Below are 18687 nucleotides of genomic sequence, written 5' to 3'. Positions count from 1 at the left end.
ATAAAAGCAAGACAAAGTATCCACATGTAGTTAAGTGGAATCAGCAAAGGCTTTGTGAAAGAGGTTGCATTAGAATGTCTTTGGGAAGAGATCCAGGATTTTTACAGTTATAAATAAAGCTAAGGCAGAAAATGCAAGATAGATCCAAGACACAATGAATATGCCAGTTTGGATGCACATGTTTAGTAATGGTCAGAAATGCGTGTGTGTGTGTGTGTGTGTGTGTGTGTTTATTTTTTGTAGAGATGGGGTTTTGTCATGTCAGCCAGTGATCTTGAACTCCTGGCCTCAAGTGATCCACCTGCCTCGGCCTCCCAATGTGTTGGGATTACAGGCATGAGCCACCGTGTCCGGCCTCAGAAATAGATGTGGAAAGAGGCTGAGATAATTTTCTTTTTGCTAGCCTGTGGAATTTCTACTTAATTCAACAGATAATCAAGAACCCCTAATGTTTCTGAATAGGGAAATAAAATTAGACTGTGCTTCAGAAAGAATAATCTAGCACTGGTATATAGGATGGACTGAAGCAAGGAGACACTGTTGGTAGAGACCAATTAGAAGACAATTACAATAATCAAAACTTGCACTTCAGTAACAGGAATAAAAACAGAAAGAAGAGGATATAGGTTAGGAACATTTACATTTCAAATGCTAGATAAGATTTTGTTTTTCCCTAAGAAGAATTTTCAATATTTATACATTCAAAGAATACTTGTTAGTTCTTATTCTGTCAAGAGCTCACAAGTAAAGGTGAAAAAGACAAATATGGAAAAAAAGCAAAATATGATAAAGCCATAAAAAAGGTAAGAGCTAAGGCAATTCAGAAGACCAATACTGGGCTGGGATGAGAAAGAAATACCTGCACTGGGTCATGAATCACACTGGGTCATGCACTGGGTTAGACTTCTACAAGTGCAGTTTGGGATCAGGGTGGTAGAGAAAAAGCATTCAGGAAAAGCATAAACCATCTTTGAAACAAGTAACGATAACAACTAATATTTTTGAGTATTTATTATATGCCAAGCACTTTTCTAAACATTTTAGGTATAATATTTCATTTAAGCTTACAAAAATCTGTAGGGTATATGTTGCCATATACCTCATTTTACAGATGAGGAAAGACCACAGAGAAGTTTCCAAATGCACCTTAATATTAAGCTGCATTTGAGGTGAGTGCAGTGCTTTTACAATCTAGTCTCAGAGAATATTGACTGCTTCACAAACAACTAATATTACCTTCAAATTTAGGTTTCCACAAAACTAAAAATTTATCAAGGATGTTGCCAAAGTAATTACCCTTTAATTTAAATACCTAAGCAGAGAAAAATAAGCCTGCAGGAAGTTCATTATTTTCTAATTTACATGCTAGCTTTAGTTTATATCTACTTACCGACATGGCTGTGTGATCATTGTTGTTAGTCTGAGAAGGAAGTCAGCAAGGCAATCAAATAAAAAAGGAAAATGTATTCTCATCACAGCAGAATCAGTGTTTAAAGTAGCAAAAGGGAATATACTCTAAAACAAGCAAGTTCATTCTGTGTGTGTTGCTAATTTAGAGGCATTCATCTATCACATAAATGTGACCATCATTTTTTATTTTGAAGATTTAGGCATGAGTTTTTACATCCATACTAATCAGACAAATCCTCCTCCAAACTTTTGTCTCTCTCATCAAGTTGTCTAGTCAGAATTAAAAAACCAAGAGCTTTAGCACTTACGTCTACTGAATAAGCAAATTTAGAACACATCAGTTCTTTGACAAGGTTCTGTGCTATAGAGCAGTGATTCTCAAATATTAAGCAACAAATGCAGCTTGTTAAGCTTCAAAAATTTTAGTTCAGTTAGGTCTAGGGCCAAGCACTGGAATCTAAATATTTAACAAGAAGCTCTTCCCACAGATGATTTTAATACGGAAAGGAATGTCAATTTCTTCAAAAATGACAAAATTATAGAGAATATGTTATTCTGAAGATGCTTAGGATAAGTCTACTTCTTCACATAATCTGCTAATATAGCTTAAATAAATTACTCAAGGAAAGATGGCACACTAAATTATTTTACAGCTAATTATTTAAATGTTTTGTCTCCCCTAAGGAGTGAATAGCAAGTCAATGTAAAAACTAAATCACTGGTCTCAATTTAAATACATATATGCCCCTGCCGTAGTTCTGTACTAATTATAAGGTACTGGCTTATTCCTTAAAAACATTAAGGATTAATTAAACATTAATTCCATAAAATAACAAGAATTAATTAAAATATCCTTAAAGTACGATTTAATTTTTTAAATTACCTAATTTACTTTTCAAATTTTAATAATAAAATATATGGTATTCAAGTACTTTTTTTTTTTTAGAAAAAGATATTTACCCAGATATGTGGATTTAACTTTATTATATTAGGCCAATGAAACCAGAATTTATGTATTAGTGGAAGCCAAACTTCCAGTATCGCCTAGACTGAAGGTCCCCCTCCATATGGGAAGCTGCCCTCTTCACCGAATACACAATGAGTAAAGGAGAAACCACAAGCAGAAATGGAAGAAGCAGATACTCACTAGCCAGGCTGGTCAACCTAATTAACCCTAGTAGGCAGTGGGACAGCAGTTGTGTTAACCAGACAAAGAACTCTTCTGGAAGACTGGAATAGACCCTAGATAAACACTAACTTTTTTCTAGATTAACTTCGAATAAATTTTATTTGCATTAGTAAAATTATCCCACCATCATAGTTATTTTATTCAACAATATTTTCCATAATCTTTAATCTTTCAAAGTGTATATAAAGATGTCTTAGGAGATATAAAGGCCACAAAGTTAAGATGAAATTCAGACAAAATTTAGTAACCTAGTCAATAAAAGTCAGTCAACAACATTCAACATATAACTACCATGTATGTCATAGGATGTGATAATCAAAGTATCACAGTTCACAATATATCATTTTTACATGAATTAGATTCAATAAATCACATCAACATTATTCAATGCCATTATAAATTTTTAAAAATTAACATTCGAGTAAGAAAAACCAATTTTTAAGGATATATATATATATAAAATATAAATACAATGTATGGTTATATTTTCATTTGATAGGGAAAACACATAAATGTATTCAAAGCTGCCTACGCCATAATTTAAAAATTGCAATCCTTGTATTTTTCAATTCTTTTTGGTGTCACATAAAATAAAGGGTTATTAAAGCCATGATTGTACTGTTGACTACTACCTTTTTCCTTTATAGTTTTCAATCATGTAAAAGGCCATCTGAACCCATATACTTAGAAAAAAGTGTGAACCAAAAAATAAAGGGCAGAAAAGTGCAGAGCTAAAAGAGGACATGAAGTGTCAGAATAAATAAATCAACATTTGGATTGAAACGTTACATTTGTCTGAAAGAATGATGCTTAGAAACATACAATATTATATACAGGGACTTTAGAGATGATCTAATCTTCTAGGAGAAGGAAGCAAGTTGTTCAGAATCAAGATGGTAGACTAAGTTAATGTGTTTGCTTCTCATCCATCCTGAGATACAAGTAAAATAAAAAGTATAGAACTGCAAAAAAGAATAAAATGTTTTCAACAGCAGAAAAAAATGAAGGTGTATGTGGGAATTCATGAATGGGTGCTTTCTGCAAGACAGAAAGCAGATGAAACAGAGAAAAGAAAGCCACTGCCCATTATATGCTAACAGAGAAGTAGTACAGTAGAGCTTGGAGCCAGCTGTGCATAGAAGTCCAGAGTTGCAGGTATGAACAAGGATAAAAATGAGAAATGGGATGGAAAACAGGGAAAATAACTGAAGATTTCTGAAACAATTGTACCAATGATCCCCCACCCAGAGGGCCAGAGAGCCAGAGAGCACAGGCAATTATCCTAATGAAAGAATATTTTGGGGAGAGCTGAGGTTCCTGATGTAGGGAGAAGTAAAGGGGAGCACAGGAGAGCAGAGGGGGATGGGGCAAAAGGAGGAAGAGGGAGAAGAAGGAAAGGGAATACGTTCTCTTGATGTTTCTTAGAATTCAGTTTTTTTTTTTTTTTTTTTTTTTTTGAGACAGGGTCTTGCTCTGTTGCCCAGGCTGGAGTGCAGTGATGCAATCATGGCTCACTGCAGCCTAGACTTCCTCAGCTCAAGCAATCCTCCCACCTTAGCCTCCCAAGTAGCTGGGACTACAGGTGTGTGCCACCACACCCGGCTGATTTTTTGTATTTTTTGTAGAGACAGGGTTTCGCCATGTTGCCCAGGCTGAAGAATTCAAATTTTAAAACAGATACTAAAACCTGGATGCCAGAAGACAATGGAGAAATGCAATGAAAGTACAGAGAAAAAGCTAATCAACCTATAATTATACAACCAGCCAAACTATCAATCAAGCATGAAGACAGAAGACATTTTCTAATACGCAAGGACTTAAATAGTATACTTCCCTTTTGTGGGAAAGTTATTAAAGTTACTGAAGTTTTATGGGAATTCAGCAAAACCGACTGGTAAAGTAATTTAAAAACAAACAACATCAAAACAAAACAAAAAAAAACAAGAAGCCTGGGATCCAAGAAACAGTTCCTACCACAGGAGAGCAAGGAACGAAAGTCCCAGGGTAACAACTATGCCCCAATTCTAGAGAGCAACCGGTACTGGTTAGGGACAAAGACCTCTTAAAAGAGGCCTCCTGGAAAGAAGACATTTTCACACAACTGAAGGAAAGGAAATTAGAACACTCAGTATGATGAAGGTACAATATTCACTCCTCAAAAAGGAAAAAATTATGTTTTAAATATTAAGCCAACTAAAATGTGTATAATTTCATTAAATAATGGAGTATAATTTTAAAAAATCTATTTGGCCATGATGCTAGACTTATTCTCCTTCAAGTGCTCAGAACTTGGATACCGGACCCCAAAATAAAAGGAAAACAAAAAATCCAAGCATACTATGCTTTGTGTAAAGGGAACAATATGGGCATAATCATAACAAACACCAGTACTGTTTACTGGTGTTTAGCTTGGAAAGCCAGCCTAGGAGAAAGGATAGATTTGATTGTGGTTGTCAGAATGTAAATACTAATAACCTGAATAAAGATAAAAATAATAGTATAGCTATCAGAAGAGAATAGACGGAAGAACTGATGGAGCAAAGGAGAGGGAGGCTAACTCCTTTATTTCAAATAGAAGGGAATTAAGATACTGATTAAAGTAGAAAGAACCAGAAATAGAAGTACAGTATAACTATTTTATATAAAGAAATAGGCTTGGCGCAGGCTCCTGCCTGTAATCCTATCACTTTGGGAGGCCAATGTGAGTGGACCACTTGAGGCCAGGAGTTCGAGACCAGCCTGGCCAAAACAGTGAAACCCCGTCTCTACTAAAAATACAAAAATTAGTAGGGCATGGTGGCGCACATCTGTAATTCCAGCTACTCAGGAGGCTGGGGCACAAGAATAACTTGAACCCGGAAGGAGGAGGTTGCAGTGAGCCGAGATCCCTCACACCAATGCACTACAGCCTGGGCAACACAGTGAGACTCTGTCTCAAAAAAAAAAAAAAAAAAGAAGAAGAAAGAAATAGAAGAGACTTAAAAATGTAACAATCAATACTTTAAAAAAGAGGAAGGGAAAGGTTGCTACTTGTACTTTTGTATTTCATAGGATCACTAGATATTCTCTGTTTTTTAATAAGATAACCACCAGAAGAAATAAAACCAAATAGTGAAAAATAGCAGTCTGGAAGACTGGGAGTGGAAACGGGGAAAGGGAAAGGAGAGGGTCTATTTTCCATTCCAAACTCTTTTGGACTATTTATCACACCATTTATGTGTACTGGAATGAAAGCAAAACAGAACAACCTTTATTGTTAGCTCTATTAAATAAAATACACATTAGCAAATTAATCCAGAGGTTAAATAATTTGTCTGCTTTCACAATGGCGGTTAATTGGAAGAATCAAGCCTAAAACCCAAATCTCAAAAATTTCAAGATAGTGCTGAATTCTCAGAAAGAATTCTTAAGGAGAGAATGATTTTAAAAGTTAGATACTATCCATTTCTATCCAAATAATGTATCTTTATTTATTCTTGAGCATACATTTGTTTCTCAATTAAAGAAAGCATATTATGCACTAAAATCATTAATGCAAACTAAAAATGCAAATTAAAAATTTAGTAACATCAGATACATTTAGTGGGAAAATAATTTACAAAGGATACTAAATTGGCACATCAGTAAAACACTACAGCCCAAAGCAAACAATTAAACCAAGGAAAAAAACTCTTCAAAGGAAATGCCTGAAAAGAGAAATACCTTAAAAGGAACAGATGGAGAAGAAGATGCCGTTTAAATCGAGTAACACTTGTACATTTTCCCATCTTGAAAGAAGTTTCTACTATAATATTTTTAATCTTATTATTGAGCATATACTGTGCTTGATTTCTTTAGTTAATAAAAACTAAACAATTTTTCTTTGACAGCATGATTTTAAAAGTTATGCTTTATTTAGTGATGTGCTAGTAAATATGTAACAATGATTCTCTGGGGAAAAAGCCTTAATTTGTACTCTTTTTTTAAAAAAAATGGTCTAATCACTCCTACCATGGCTACCAATGTGATGCCACTGTCAAGGCACAGTTGGAAAGAAGTGTGCACAATTGGATCTTGGGATATGTATTTCCCAACATGATCTTGAGGCCATTTACTAATCTTAGAGTAAAAGATATTCAGAGGAATACTCCTGTTAATAGATGTTTTGTTAATGGACAGATTTTTAGGCATCTAATCTCTGATGTGAGATTTTCTTGAAAAATACCCCAAATTACCACATAATTAGAGAACCATATGCCAACAGTAAATTCATATTATTACTAAAGATCATATCTGGTTTTTTTGTTTGTTTTTTTTTTGAGACAGAGTCTCGCTCTGTCACCCAGGCTGGAGTGCAGTGGCACAATCTTGGTTCGCTGCAACCTCTGCCTCCTGGGTTCAAGTGATTCTCCTGCCTCAGCCTCCTGAGTAGCTGGGATTATAGGCATGTGCCACCCTGCCCGGCTAATTTTTGTATTTTTAGTACAGACGGGGTTTCACCATGTTGGTCAGGCTGGTCTCAAACTCCGACCTCATGATCTGCCCAACTCGGCCTCCCAAAGTGCTGGGATTATGGGCGTGAGCCACCGTGCTCAGCCGATCATGTCTTTTTTTTAAATTGTCCATCATACCACTTCCATTAATGCAGAAAATCAAAAGTTAAGCATATTTGAAAGCAAAGGAAAAGATATCTTTCTGGGAATAAATTTTTTGATATTTAAAATTCAAATTAGAACCAGATTTATCTACTAATTTAATATCCCTAGAGTAGTAGCAAAATTAAGCAAAGAAGATTACATTATAGTTAAAGACAAAACAATGAAGAGTTTCTAGAAAGGAAGAAATATGAACAAATTGATCATTCCAGATCTTCTATTTACCTCTACCATAAAAGACAACCATTTGTTAGTATAAATATTTGCATAAATTGGGTACCTTTAGTGATAAACACATGTGAAGACATTTTTAAAACTCACTGTCATTTACATGTCTCCCCTACGGACGGTAAATCAATAAACTATCTTCATTAAAATGAGTACACAATTAACATTTATAAAGGAAGAAAATGTTAGCTGTTATTTCCAGAAACAGACCAGTGCTGGGTGGCTAGGCAGTAAGTTCACAGTAAAACATTACTGAGTTCCATTTGGCAGTCATGAAGAATAACAAGATATGTCCAAGCTGCTCAACAACTTATTCTACTTATATTCATGGCAGTGATGAATGAATGTTTAATGTTTTTTAAAATTCTTCTGGTTTAAATTTTCTGGCTAATATAAAATCTTGTTTAAAAAACAAAGCTTGTTTATACATTCACCTTAGAATAGTGTCATAAATGCATAGAAAAAGAGAACCTCAAGAATACTTGCCAAAATGTTAACAGTGATGATTTCTATTTTTATTTTGTAAGACAGAGTCATGCTCTGTCGCCCAGGCTGGAGTGCAATGGCGCGATCTAGGCTCACTGCAACCTCCACCTCCCAGCTTCAAGCAATTCTCCTGCCTCAGCCTCCCGAGTAGCTGGAATTACAGGTGCCCGCCACCATGCCCAGCTAAAACAATGATGATCTTTTAACAAGATAAAGGTGATTTGTGTCTCCTCCTCTATACTAGGCTATATTTTCTAATTGTCAGAAAAGAATTATTAAAAGAAGGGAAACTTATACATTTAAAATACTGAAAATTGGCATGATTTCCAAGGGTACTAATTTAGAGATAAAATTACATATTAATCAGACCTCATTGGCATTAGCTAGCATCCGACTGTTAGCAATTGTAAGCACTGCAACTCAAGCTATAATAATGATTCAAATACATATGCCTTACAATGAATGCCTTTCATAATAAAGAACATTTTCAAGTGGCTGTATAATACAAAGTCATAAGAATGAAAACTAATATCAAGTTTAAAACACAGGCATAAATATAACATGAAAAAAAGTGAAAAAAAGTTTCATTACACAATGAAACTAATACTATAAAGGGTTTTAAAACTGTAACAAGGGAAGAAAGGAGAATAAAAGACCAAACTAACATTTATTAACAGTACCCACTTTTTGCCAAATACCCTGCCAGACAACTTTTCTACATACTATTTTCATTCATTTTATGATAGTCCTATAGGAAAAATGGATTATGCTCATTTTGCAGAAGGGAAGAGGCTCAGAGAGATTAAGCAACTTGCCAGGATCCCATAGCTAGTAAATTACAAATCTAAAGTTCAAATATAAGTATTTCTAACTCTACAGCCCATCTATGCACATCCTCAAGCACTCAGACCTCTAGAAACAATAAAAGATAAACATTCCTCATGGGAATTTGCCTTTTTATTATTCTAATTGAAGATAATATATTTAGCAGGGAAGCTTAACATTTTGGGTAATGGGAAAATATTTGTTATTTCTATCAATACTATTTAGCTTGCTGTTAATTCCTGTAGCCATAAGAGAGTCTGCCTTCTCAGCTAGAGCACAGAAAAATGAAGATGAATAGGTATTTTAATCTGCAGGTCAGGTGAGGGGATCTTTTTTTTTTTTTTTTTTTTTTGAGACAGGGTCTCCCTCTGCTGCCCAGGCTGGACAGCTGTGGCATGATCTCAGCTCATTAAAGCCTCCGCCTCCTGGGCTCAAGCAGTCCTCCTGCCTTAGCTTCCCAATAGGCTAATCTTTTAATTTTTTGTAGAGACGAGGTTCACTCTATCGCCCAGGCTGTTCTCCAACTGCTGGGCTCAAGCGACCTTCCTGCCTCAGCCTCCCAAAGTGTTGGGATTACCAGTGTGAGCCACCACAGCCAGCAAGGGAAGTAATCAATTCTCTCACTCATCTAACCTTGGAGATAAGAGGTATTTAAAGCGAACATTATTCGGGTTATTGTGGTTTTCCAAATCCTACAGGTTTCCACTGCTACCACAATATGTGAAAATGACAGAGTTCTTTCCCTGGACTCCATCAAAACAATCATTATCTATTAATCTGTACTGTTCTCATGTCCTGCGAGCAAAGAACAAAATTTCACTGGATAGATCATAACTTTTCTGGAACAAATGGAACTTTTCACTAGGCAATGGTCGTCAGCAATTGCACATCATGACAATCTTTGACTAAGAAAACATTCTGATTAGCCAGGCATGGTGGCCTGCACCTGTAGTCCCAGCTACTCGGGAGGCTGAGGGAGGAATATTGCTTGAACCTCTAGGCGGAGGCTGCAGTAAGCCAAGATTGCACCACTGCACTCCAGCCTGGGTGACAAGAGCAAGGCTTCACCAGAGGGGAAGGGAGGGGAGGGGATCCCTTTTGGCAGGGGACTGACAGAAACTAAATACTCAGTGAAACTAAGGGTGGGGCTTTTAAGCTAAAAGCTTAAAAGGTTAAATCAGGTAACTTTCAGGGTTAGGGAGTGACAGAGTCACCTCTATCCCAGAAAATCTCCAAATTTTTGCACTATTGGCCAATATTTGCACATTTGAAAGAGTGCCCCTTGGTTTCTCAGCTTCCATTGACTCTAACGTACTCCATTGTTCCTGAACACTACCAAAACCAAAGACAGGGCATGGGGCCCAACCAGAACCACCACTTAACTCATGTCTTAACAAGTAGGATGGCTTGTTCTGCTTAAGAGGACTGATTTGCAGTTAAATGTGATAAGCTTCGTCTGAAGCTTCTTTGAGGGTTAAAGAAGTCCAGAATTGGCCCTTTACCCTATTTGGGTCCAAGAATAACCTTAAACCAATAAATCATGTTCAACTTAAAACATTTAAATAAAAATGGTAGCTTAACGTAATGCCATACTTCATCTAGAAAAATAATAGATTTCATGCCTCTGCCTCTTCTCTTTGCTTAAAAGAAAACAATCTAGTTGAATATTTAATACAATTTCAGGATTTTAGAAAACTAATATACAAAGCAATAATATAATCACTCTATTGACTCTAAAATTTACCATAGTTAATAATTTATTATTTTTGCTTGAAAATCATGCTTTTAGTTCATTCTTGAAAAACAATATACTGTTGTTAGGACCATTTTTCTCTTTTCTTTTTTTTTGAGACAGGTCTCACTCTGTCACCCAAGCTGGAGCACAGTAGCATGATTACGGCTCACTGGAGCCTGCACCTCCCACACTCAAGCCATCCTCCTACCTCAGCATCCTGAGTAGCCAAGACTAAAGGTACACGCCACCATGCCCAGTTAATTTTTGCATTTTTTGTAGAGACTGGATTTCACCATGTTGCCCAGACTAGTCTCGATTTATGTACAAAATTCCTACCCGTCACCTCAAAGCAATACATGACACAGATATTAAAACATAAAACGTGTGTGTGTGTGTGTGTGTGTGTGTGTCTGCAAGCACGTGCATGTGTTTGTTCTTGAAGATTGCTTTCGGCTAGAAGCATGATTTATACTGACAAGGTGAATTCAAATTAATTTAACAATTATTTAGTATAAACTATATAAAAAGCACTTCTATAGAAATTCATTGATATAAAAATTAAATATATTTATAGATTTCCTTTTTCAGTTCAAAGACAGCAGTTGGGAACACAGTAACATCCCTGGGTAGGAATACAGTATCATCCATGGGTAAGCTTCTAAAATTCTCTGGCCCAGATCCATGATGACAATCTCTTTAAAATAGTCTTCCATTAATTTTTTTTAGCAACACCTTCCCTCAACTTTTCTAATTGGTTCTTTGAAGCAGTTTCTGATGGAGAAAGAGTAAAGGATGAGGAAAATTACCTTTTTTTCCCCATTCCAAGCAGGGAGAAGGTGGTTGGGCGCAGCTGTGTAGGTTCCAGATTAACCCATTTATGCCTAGCATTCCATTATTGGAACACTAAGCTTGTGGGAGTTATTTATATCACACTGCTCAAGGTCATCTCCAAGGTCTGATTTTTCACACAAAATAATTTGCAACCTCCAGCATAAATGGGTTAAGCACTTTATTCTTGTGTTCAGCTATATTGTATCATAAGATAAAAAAGTTGATAAAATTTCCTCCTTTTTTTTGTATAAAACTATTGCATTCATGTTTTAACAGTTTTATTATTTCTGGATATACCTAGTAAGAGTATGTTCATCCCACCATAATATCTCTAGTCTTTGCAGTCCTCATCTGAAGAATCCAACATTTCAGCTTCTTTATACCCAAATGTCCTTGCTGTATCTTTTTTTTTAATGTTTCATCAACCAACTGTCCAAAATATAGATGTGCTATGACTACGTGCCAGGATAGAACAATGCTCCAGTTTTACTTTTACTCTCTTGGCTCAAAAATAGCCATAATTTCTTGGTCCTTTCTAACTGGAAAAGCCATTAATTAGGTTAACTCTATGTAAATTATTTCTATTAGAGATTATTTCTATTTAAGTCTATATTGTCAGTTTCAGGGTTTTGCCTTGGCTTTGGTGGAAAGAGAGTTATAGTTATTTTGGTTAAAAATAAAATAAATTAAAATTTCAAACAATTTGGCTAAGTTATAATTCCTTACAAATGGATTTATAATAATGGAGAAAGAAACACGCACTCCAAGAAGTTGGTTTAAGCAAGGAAACCTCAAACTAAATTCTAAAATATACTTTAGTAAGCAAACATAAAACAATTTTTGAAAATTTTTATACTTACAGGCAAATGAGTAAACACTTGAAAGATGCTTCTCAAAAAATTTATAAGGTCCATTAAATAACCACTAGCTCTTCCATCTGGCTCAGACATTGTCCAGTCATAATCAGCAAGCTGAACAAATTCATCAATTTTTTGATTCAGTTTGGTATATATTTCTCCTTCTGCTGCATGTCGAGCATCCTGACATGGGACAAAATAACAACAAAAGACAAGAAACAGATAATAAAACAAGTGTTCTTACAATTCTAGATATTATTTTACATTTACCTTTGGTTTAATATTTTAGTCATTTATTCAAAATCTAGCAAAACTGTTGTTTTTTTTTTTCTGGCAGTACTCTATTTATTTGACTGGATATCACATCTTTTCTTAGTTCCTTTCCAACCTATCACCTTTTTTTGTCTTTATGTGACAGAATACTTTATGAGATATTAATTCCTGACTTGTTCTCACAACTCTAAGAGGACCCTTAGGAGAAACAAAAGTAGAAAAACGAAGTTGCCAAGAACACAGAAGACCACCTCTATCTAACCCGATTCACTGACAGCAATTAAGTTGGACTATCACAGAAGAAATGGAGTATCTGCCAGTGCTTTGAGTTTAAGAAGGGGTGGAGGCAGAAGAGAAAGAGATTGAGATAGTTAATTTCTCTGAGAAGAAAGAAACAATAGGAGTGATGCCAGCAAAAATAACAGAGGGAGGATCTCCAACCATTTTCTCATCCATAAAAGTAACCAGAAAACTTATCAAAAATTGTCAAAATCAACCTTTTCAGAACTCTGAAAATCAGCTCAAAACTTGCAGAAATACAGGTATCATTTATTCAAGAAAAACAGCTAAATCTTGGTAGAAAAATGAGCTTTGTAGCATTTTAATGTGCCCTATTTCCATTATTCTTCCTCTGTTCCAGCTCTACAGTACTCTCGAAAGACAACATTCTAAAACTCTGGTGGAAACCTATAGCTTGCCAGCCATCAAAGCAGACAGAACAGAGCTGCAGCTCTTTCAAAGCCACATTCTCAGAGAATTATCATTATTTGACCTATCTGGTGGTTCCCTGGAAGACTCCATGCCTATTTACAGGGATGTCTTTATTTGACCTGAATCAGGACTTGCCTAGTACAAAAAGCCTTTTCCCCAGGGGCAGTTGTCAAAAACAATTAGAGGCAATAGGTTTAACATGGAGGATGCCTGAGATGGTAGGTAACAACTGGGACAAACGATAGGTCAACCAAAGGGCTTAAAAGGAAAAACTGTGGAATAAAACGTCCACAGATGACTTTGAAAAGCTCTAACAGATTCCTGGGCATCTAAAGGGCCACATACACACATAGGGCTGTGTACACACTTGGGAAAGACCTAAGAAGGCTCTAAGCTCTCATTTATGGCTGACCTTGAAGCTCTGTGTAAGACAGAAATAAAACAGGGTAGTGACAGGAGAAAAGGAAATTCTAGGCAGCAGTTTTATGTGACTAGCCAAAGGAAACTGTTGAAATAGCTGCAGAAGCTATGGACTGATAAGACAAGACCCTGAAAAACAGGGTGTAAACCATGCTGGCTAAGACTGACAGGACTCAACATGGTGATAGATTTGACCTAAGTTTCACCCAGGGCTCAATGTACATTCATAACATACTATATCGCATACCTACCAGTGCCATGACAATTTTAGGAACACTCATATTTGGTGTAAAAATGGGTGGCACCACAGTTCCAAAAAAAATTCCACCTTTTTCAAGGAATCATCATGAATATTTCATCCCTTGGTTAAAGAAACTCATGAAGATAGCAGCTCCACCCCACCTTGTGCGTGACTCACTCACTCTCTCTCTCTCAAGTGTGCCTGCACTCCCCTTTCTTGAATGTACACTTTTTTGTTTTGCAATTAAGTCTCCATACTTTCACTATTTTCTAACTCATCCTTGAATTCCTTCTCACGACAGTGTCAAGAGCCTGGACACTGGCTGGGATCGAGGTCCCAGCAGCATTTGGGATGTCCCCTAGCCCACTGGTATCATGTGCAAGCAGGAAGTAAAAGTCAAAGCAGAGTGATTAACTTCCTATCTCAGTGTTTAAGACACACCCCAACATGTACACAGAGCCCTCTGGCAAAGACTAGGGGACTTACAGTTTCCAGGCTTTTAAGCAGATCTGTATCCAATCACTAGCTGACCACTAGGTTAACCAAGCAAAGACTTCAGTGGCCACATATGACAAAGAACACAGAGTTACAGATTTAGTTCAGAAAGGTCACAAAACAAACAACAAATGGGAGGAAAAACAAACCCTTGGGAGAGGAGAGAACTTCCAAAGTTGGTATCTTATATTATTTTAAATGTCCAGTTATCAACAAAAAATGACAAGTTATGCAAAGAAACAAAGTATGACCCATACACAGGAAAAAAAGCCACCAATAGAAACCGTGAGGCAGCTCAGATGTTGAACTTATAGGACAAAAACGTAAGAACAAAAGGAAACCATATCTAAAGAACTAAAAGAAAATTATGAGAATACATCAACAAATAGGGAATATAAATAGAAATTATTAAAAAGTACAGTAAGTGACGCATGTGATCCCAGCACTTTGGGAGGCCGAGGCAGGTGGATTACCTGAGGTCAAGAGTTCGCGATCAGCCTAGCCAACATGGTGAAACCCCATCTCTACTAAAAATATAAAAAATTAGCCACACGTGGTGGTGTGTGCCTGTAATCCCAGCTACTTGGGAGGCTGAGGCAGGAGAATCACTTGAACCCGGGAGGCTGAGGTTACAGTGAGCCAAGATGGTGCCACTGCACTCCAGCCTGGGTGACAGTGTGATACTCCATCTAAAAAAAGAAAAAGTACAATAAGTGAAGTGAAAAAAAATCACTAGGCTGGGCGTGGTGGCTCCCGCCTGTAATCCCAGCACTTTGGGAGGCCAAGGCAGGCGAATCACGGGGTCAGAAGATCGAGACCATCCTGGCTAACATGGTGAAACCCCGTCTCTACTAAAAATACAAAAAAATTAGCCAGGCCTGCACCTGTAGTCCCAGCTACTCGGGAGGCTGAGGCAGGAGAATGGCATGAACCCAGGAGGTGTTCCTTGCAGTGAGCCGAGATCACGCCACTTCACTCCAGCCTGGGCAACAGAGTGAGACTCCGTCTCAAAAAAAAAAAAAGAAAAAAAATCACTAAAGAAGTTCAACAGCAGATTTGAGCAGGCAGAAAAACCAGAAGACTTGATCCACAATATAAATCAACTGGACCTAACAGACATCTATTGAACACTCCACTCAACAAGAACAGACCACACATTATTCTCAGATGAATAATCAAAATGAACCATTTCCACATTTTAACACTTCTTTGGCTCCCTCTCCAATTTTCACACTAACCACTTACTACTCACTGCCATGGTGGGCTGGGGAAAACCAACTATTGATAGACATCTTTCTATTTGCATGCCTGGCTTCACAGTAGGATTAGAACAAGAACTCCAAGATATTTCTTCTCTCCCCATTCAGTGATCCAACACAAAGCTGACATTAAGGAGAGGCACTGGGTTCAACAGAGCCTCCCCTCAACTACGGAAGAAAGTAAAAATAAACATTACTTTAGATAAAACAGATATTTAAGATAAGTTAATGTTAATTATATGAATTGAAATTTTAATGAAGCACTATTAAATATGGTAGTAGCAAGATGAGCTCTGACTCAAAATAGTTACTTATACAGTCATCCTCTGGTAAGAGACTGGTTCCAGGATCTCCCTTGGATACCAAAATCTGCAGATGCTGAAGTCCTTTATATAAAATGGTGTGGTATTTGCATATAATCTACACACATCCTCCTGTATATTTTAAATAATCTCTTGATTACTTATAACACCTAGTACAATGTAAATGCTATGTAAATAGTTGTCACACTGTGTTGTTTAGGGTATAATGACAAGAAAAAGTCTGTACATGTTCAGTACAGATGCACCACGCATCTTTTCTTCCAAATATTCTTGATCCATGATAGGCTGAATCCAAGATGGGGAACCCAGAGATATGGAATGAAGGCAGGAAGTGTTTGTCTGTTTTCATTCACTGATATATCCCTAGCACCAAGAACAGTGCTTGGCACATAGTAAGCAGTAGATGAGCACTTGTTAAATGAAAAAAGGAAATCACCCCTGTCTTGAAAAAAGTTTATAATCTAGTTGAGGACAGAAAATCTAGACAAGGATAGAAAAAACAATAATCGACCAGGCGCGGTGGCTCACATCTGTAATCCCAGCTCTTTGGGAGGCCAAGGTGGGTGGATCACCTGACATCAGAAGTTCGAGACCAGCCTGGCCAACATGGTGAAACCCCGTCTCTACCAAAAATACAAAAATTAGCCGGGCGTGGTGGTGCACACCTATAATCCCAGCTACTAAGGAGGCTGAGGCATGAGAATTGCTTGAACCCGGGAGGCAGAAGTTGCAGTGAGCTGAGATCGCGCCACTGCACTCCAGCCTGGGCGACAGAGTGAGACTCCATCTCAAAAAAATAAATAAATAAAAATAAAAGAAAGAAAATACAATAATCACAGAATGAATAAACATGCACAAATTAATACTAACTACATGTATAGTAAAAGTATACCAAATAAGAAGAGATCATGTTGGTCAGAAATAGGGTTTCATGGAGGAAAAGCTACATGGTGATATGGAAAAATAGGAATCTAGAAAAAGTATTTATGTGGCGGCTGTTCCAGTTATTATTTTTGAGTTAGTGGCTTAAAATAACAAACATTTTGTTATACTCACAGGTTCTATGGGTCAGGAAACAGTGGAGATGACTTTGTACTATAGCATCTATGACCTCAGCTGGAAAAGACTTGAAGGCTGGCAATAAGACTCAATAGCTGGGGATTAGAATAATCTGGAGGCTTCCTCACTCATATGTCTGGCACCGGGGTAGCCTTTCCATGTTGCTTGGCTGCCTCAAAGCCAAGCACTTTAGTGTTTCCTCAAAGCACTAAAGTGGCTAAAGAGTAACTGGGCTTCTTACATGGCAGCACAGGGTTCCAAGCATGTGTGCTCCATGCTTGGAATAAAGGCAATAACACATTGCCTTTTATTTCCTAGCCTCAGAAGTCTAAAGTCTCAAATGATTTTTACTGTACTCTCTTGGTCAAATCTGTCACAAGTCTGCCCAGATCAACAGAAGGGGATACAGGTCCCCATTTCTCAATGCGAGAAGTGTCAAGGAATTTGTAGCCATTTAAAAAAATCACCATTCCTGCTAATAATGCATAACGAAGAAATGACTCATAAAGAATATGGGTTAGTACTTCCATTTACTTAATAGAAAAAAACAAAAGGGTTTTGGGAAAATGAGGAGGCGTCTGATTCCCACTATTTCACTTATCTTTACATCTTAAGCAAATTAACTTAATTTCTTATCTATGAAATGAGAATCATCCCCATCTCACAGGGCTGTTTTGAGCATTACACAAGCTTCTATAATTAATACAAAGTACCTAACAGTAATTGGCACCCAGAAGGGGCTAAAACAAATTAGTTTTCTTACACTTACTTGTGTTTTTTACCTAGTAATGCTCAATAAATGTCTTACTAAAAGAACTGTATGGAGACTATTAATATATCAGAATTCCAAGCCTTCCAAATTGCCCAAGTTGGCTTAACTTAGTGTAGTTATTTTTATGTAAGGGAGAAAAAAATGGGTATTAAACATTAACAGAATTTTTTTTTATGTAAAACATGGCGGGCACAGTGGTTCATGCCTATAATCCCAGCAGTTTGGGAGGCTGAGGCAGGAGGATCACTTGAGGCCAGGAGTTAAATAACTGCCTGGGCAACATAGTGAGACTCTGTCTCTACCAAAAAATAAAAAGTTTAGCTGGTCATGGTGGCTTGTGCCTATAGTCCTAGCTACTCAGGAGGCTGAGGTGGGAGGATTGCTTGAGCTCAGGAGTTTGAGGCTGCAGTGAGCTATGATTGCGCCACTGCACTGCAGCCTGGGTGACACAGCAAGACCTTGTCTTAAAAAAAAAAAGTTGAAACACTAACCAGTGGAAAGGGGTGTCATATTTAATATGTGTAATTCATGGCAGTAACACCTATTTCTCTTTAACTTCGTTAACGTTAGGGGCAGGTACCTAAGATGGTAAATGCTTATGACCTACAGAACTATAAGATAACACACCTTAATGACATCATTCGTAAGTCAATTTTCTCAAAGCAATATAAAAATATTTATTTACCATTTTGCATTTTGCCCCAGTGTTCATAATCAGTTCCCTCATTCATGTCTCACTACATTTACTGAATCTAAGCAGATGAATATAGTTCACTACACAACTGAAGACAGGCAGTAATTCTACAAGGCAGCTGGATAAGAGAATCCTAAACCTCAGAACTACGTACAATCATCTCATAAATACTCAACCTGCTTCCCTTCTATCACCAGGCAAAGAAAATTGAGAGTCTGATTGCTCCTATCTTTCGCTGCATTTCC

At 37.0% G+C, this 18687-nt stretch overlaps 1 protein-coding gene across 5 annotated transcripts in view; it reads right to left on the bottom strand.

Moving 5' to 3' along the window:
• EXOC6 (exocyst complex component 6) overlaps nt 1–18687 on the bottom strand; it is a 224773-nt gene that overhangs the window by 70291 nt on the left and 135795 nt on the right. For all 5 annotated transcript variants that reach the window (XM_054503919.2, XM_054503918.2, XM_063669987.1 and 2 more), the window contains one exon: nt 12199–12378. In XM_054503919.2, the coding sequence (XP_054359894.1) occupies nt 12199–12378 (180 nt within the window). The remainder of the gene's footprint in view (nt 1–12198; nt 12379–18687) is intronic.

This window comes from Pongo pygmaeus, chromosome 8, assembly GCF_028885625.2.
Source record: "Pongo pygmaeus isolate AG05252 chromosome 8, NHGRI_mPonPyg2-v2.0_pri, whole genome shotgun sequence".
In the NCBI taxonomy this organism is placed as follows: domain Eukaryota; kingdom Metazoa; phylum Chordata; class Mammalia; order Primates; family Hominidae; genus Pongo; species Pongo pygmaeus.
This window is presented reverse-complemented; position numbering and strand designations above follow the sequence as displayed.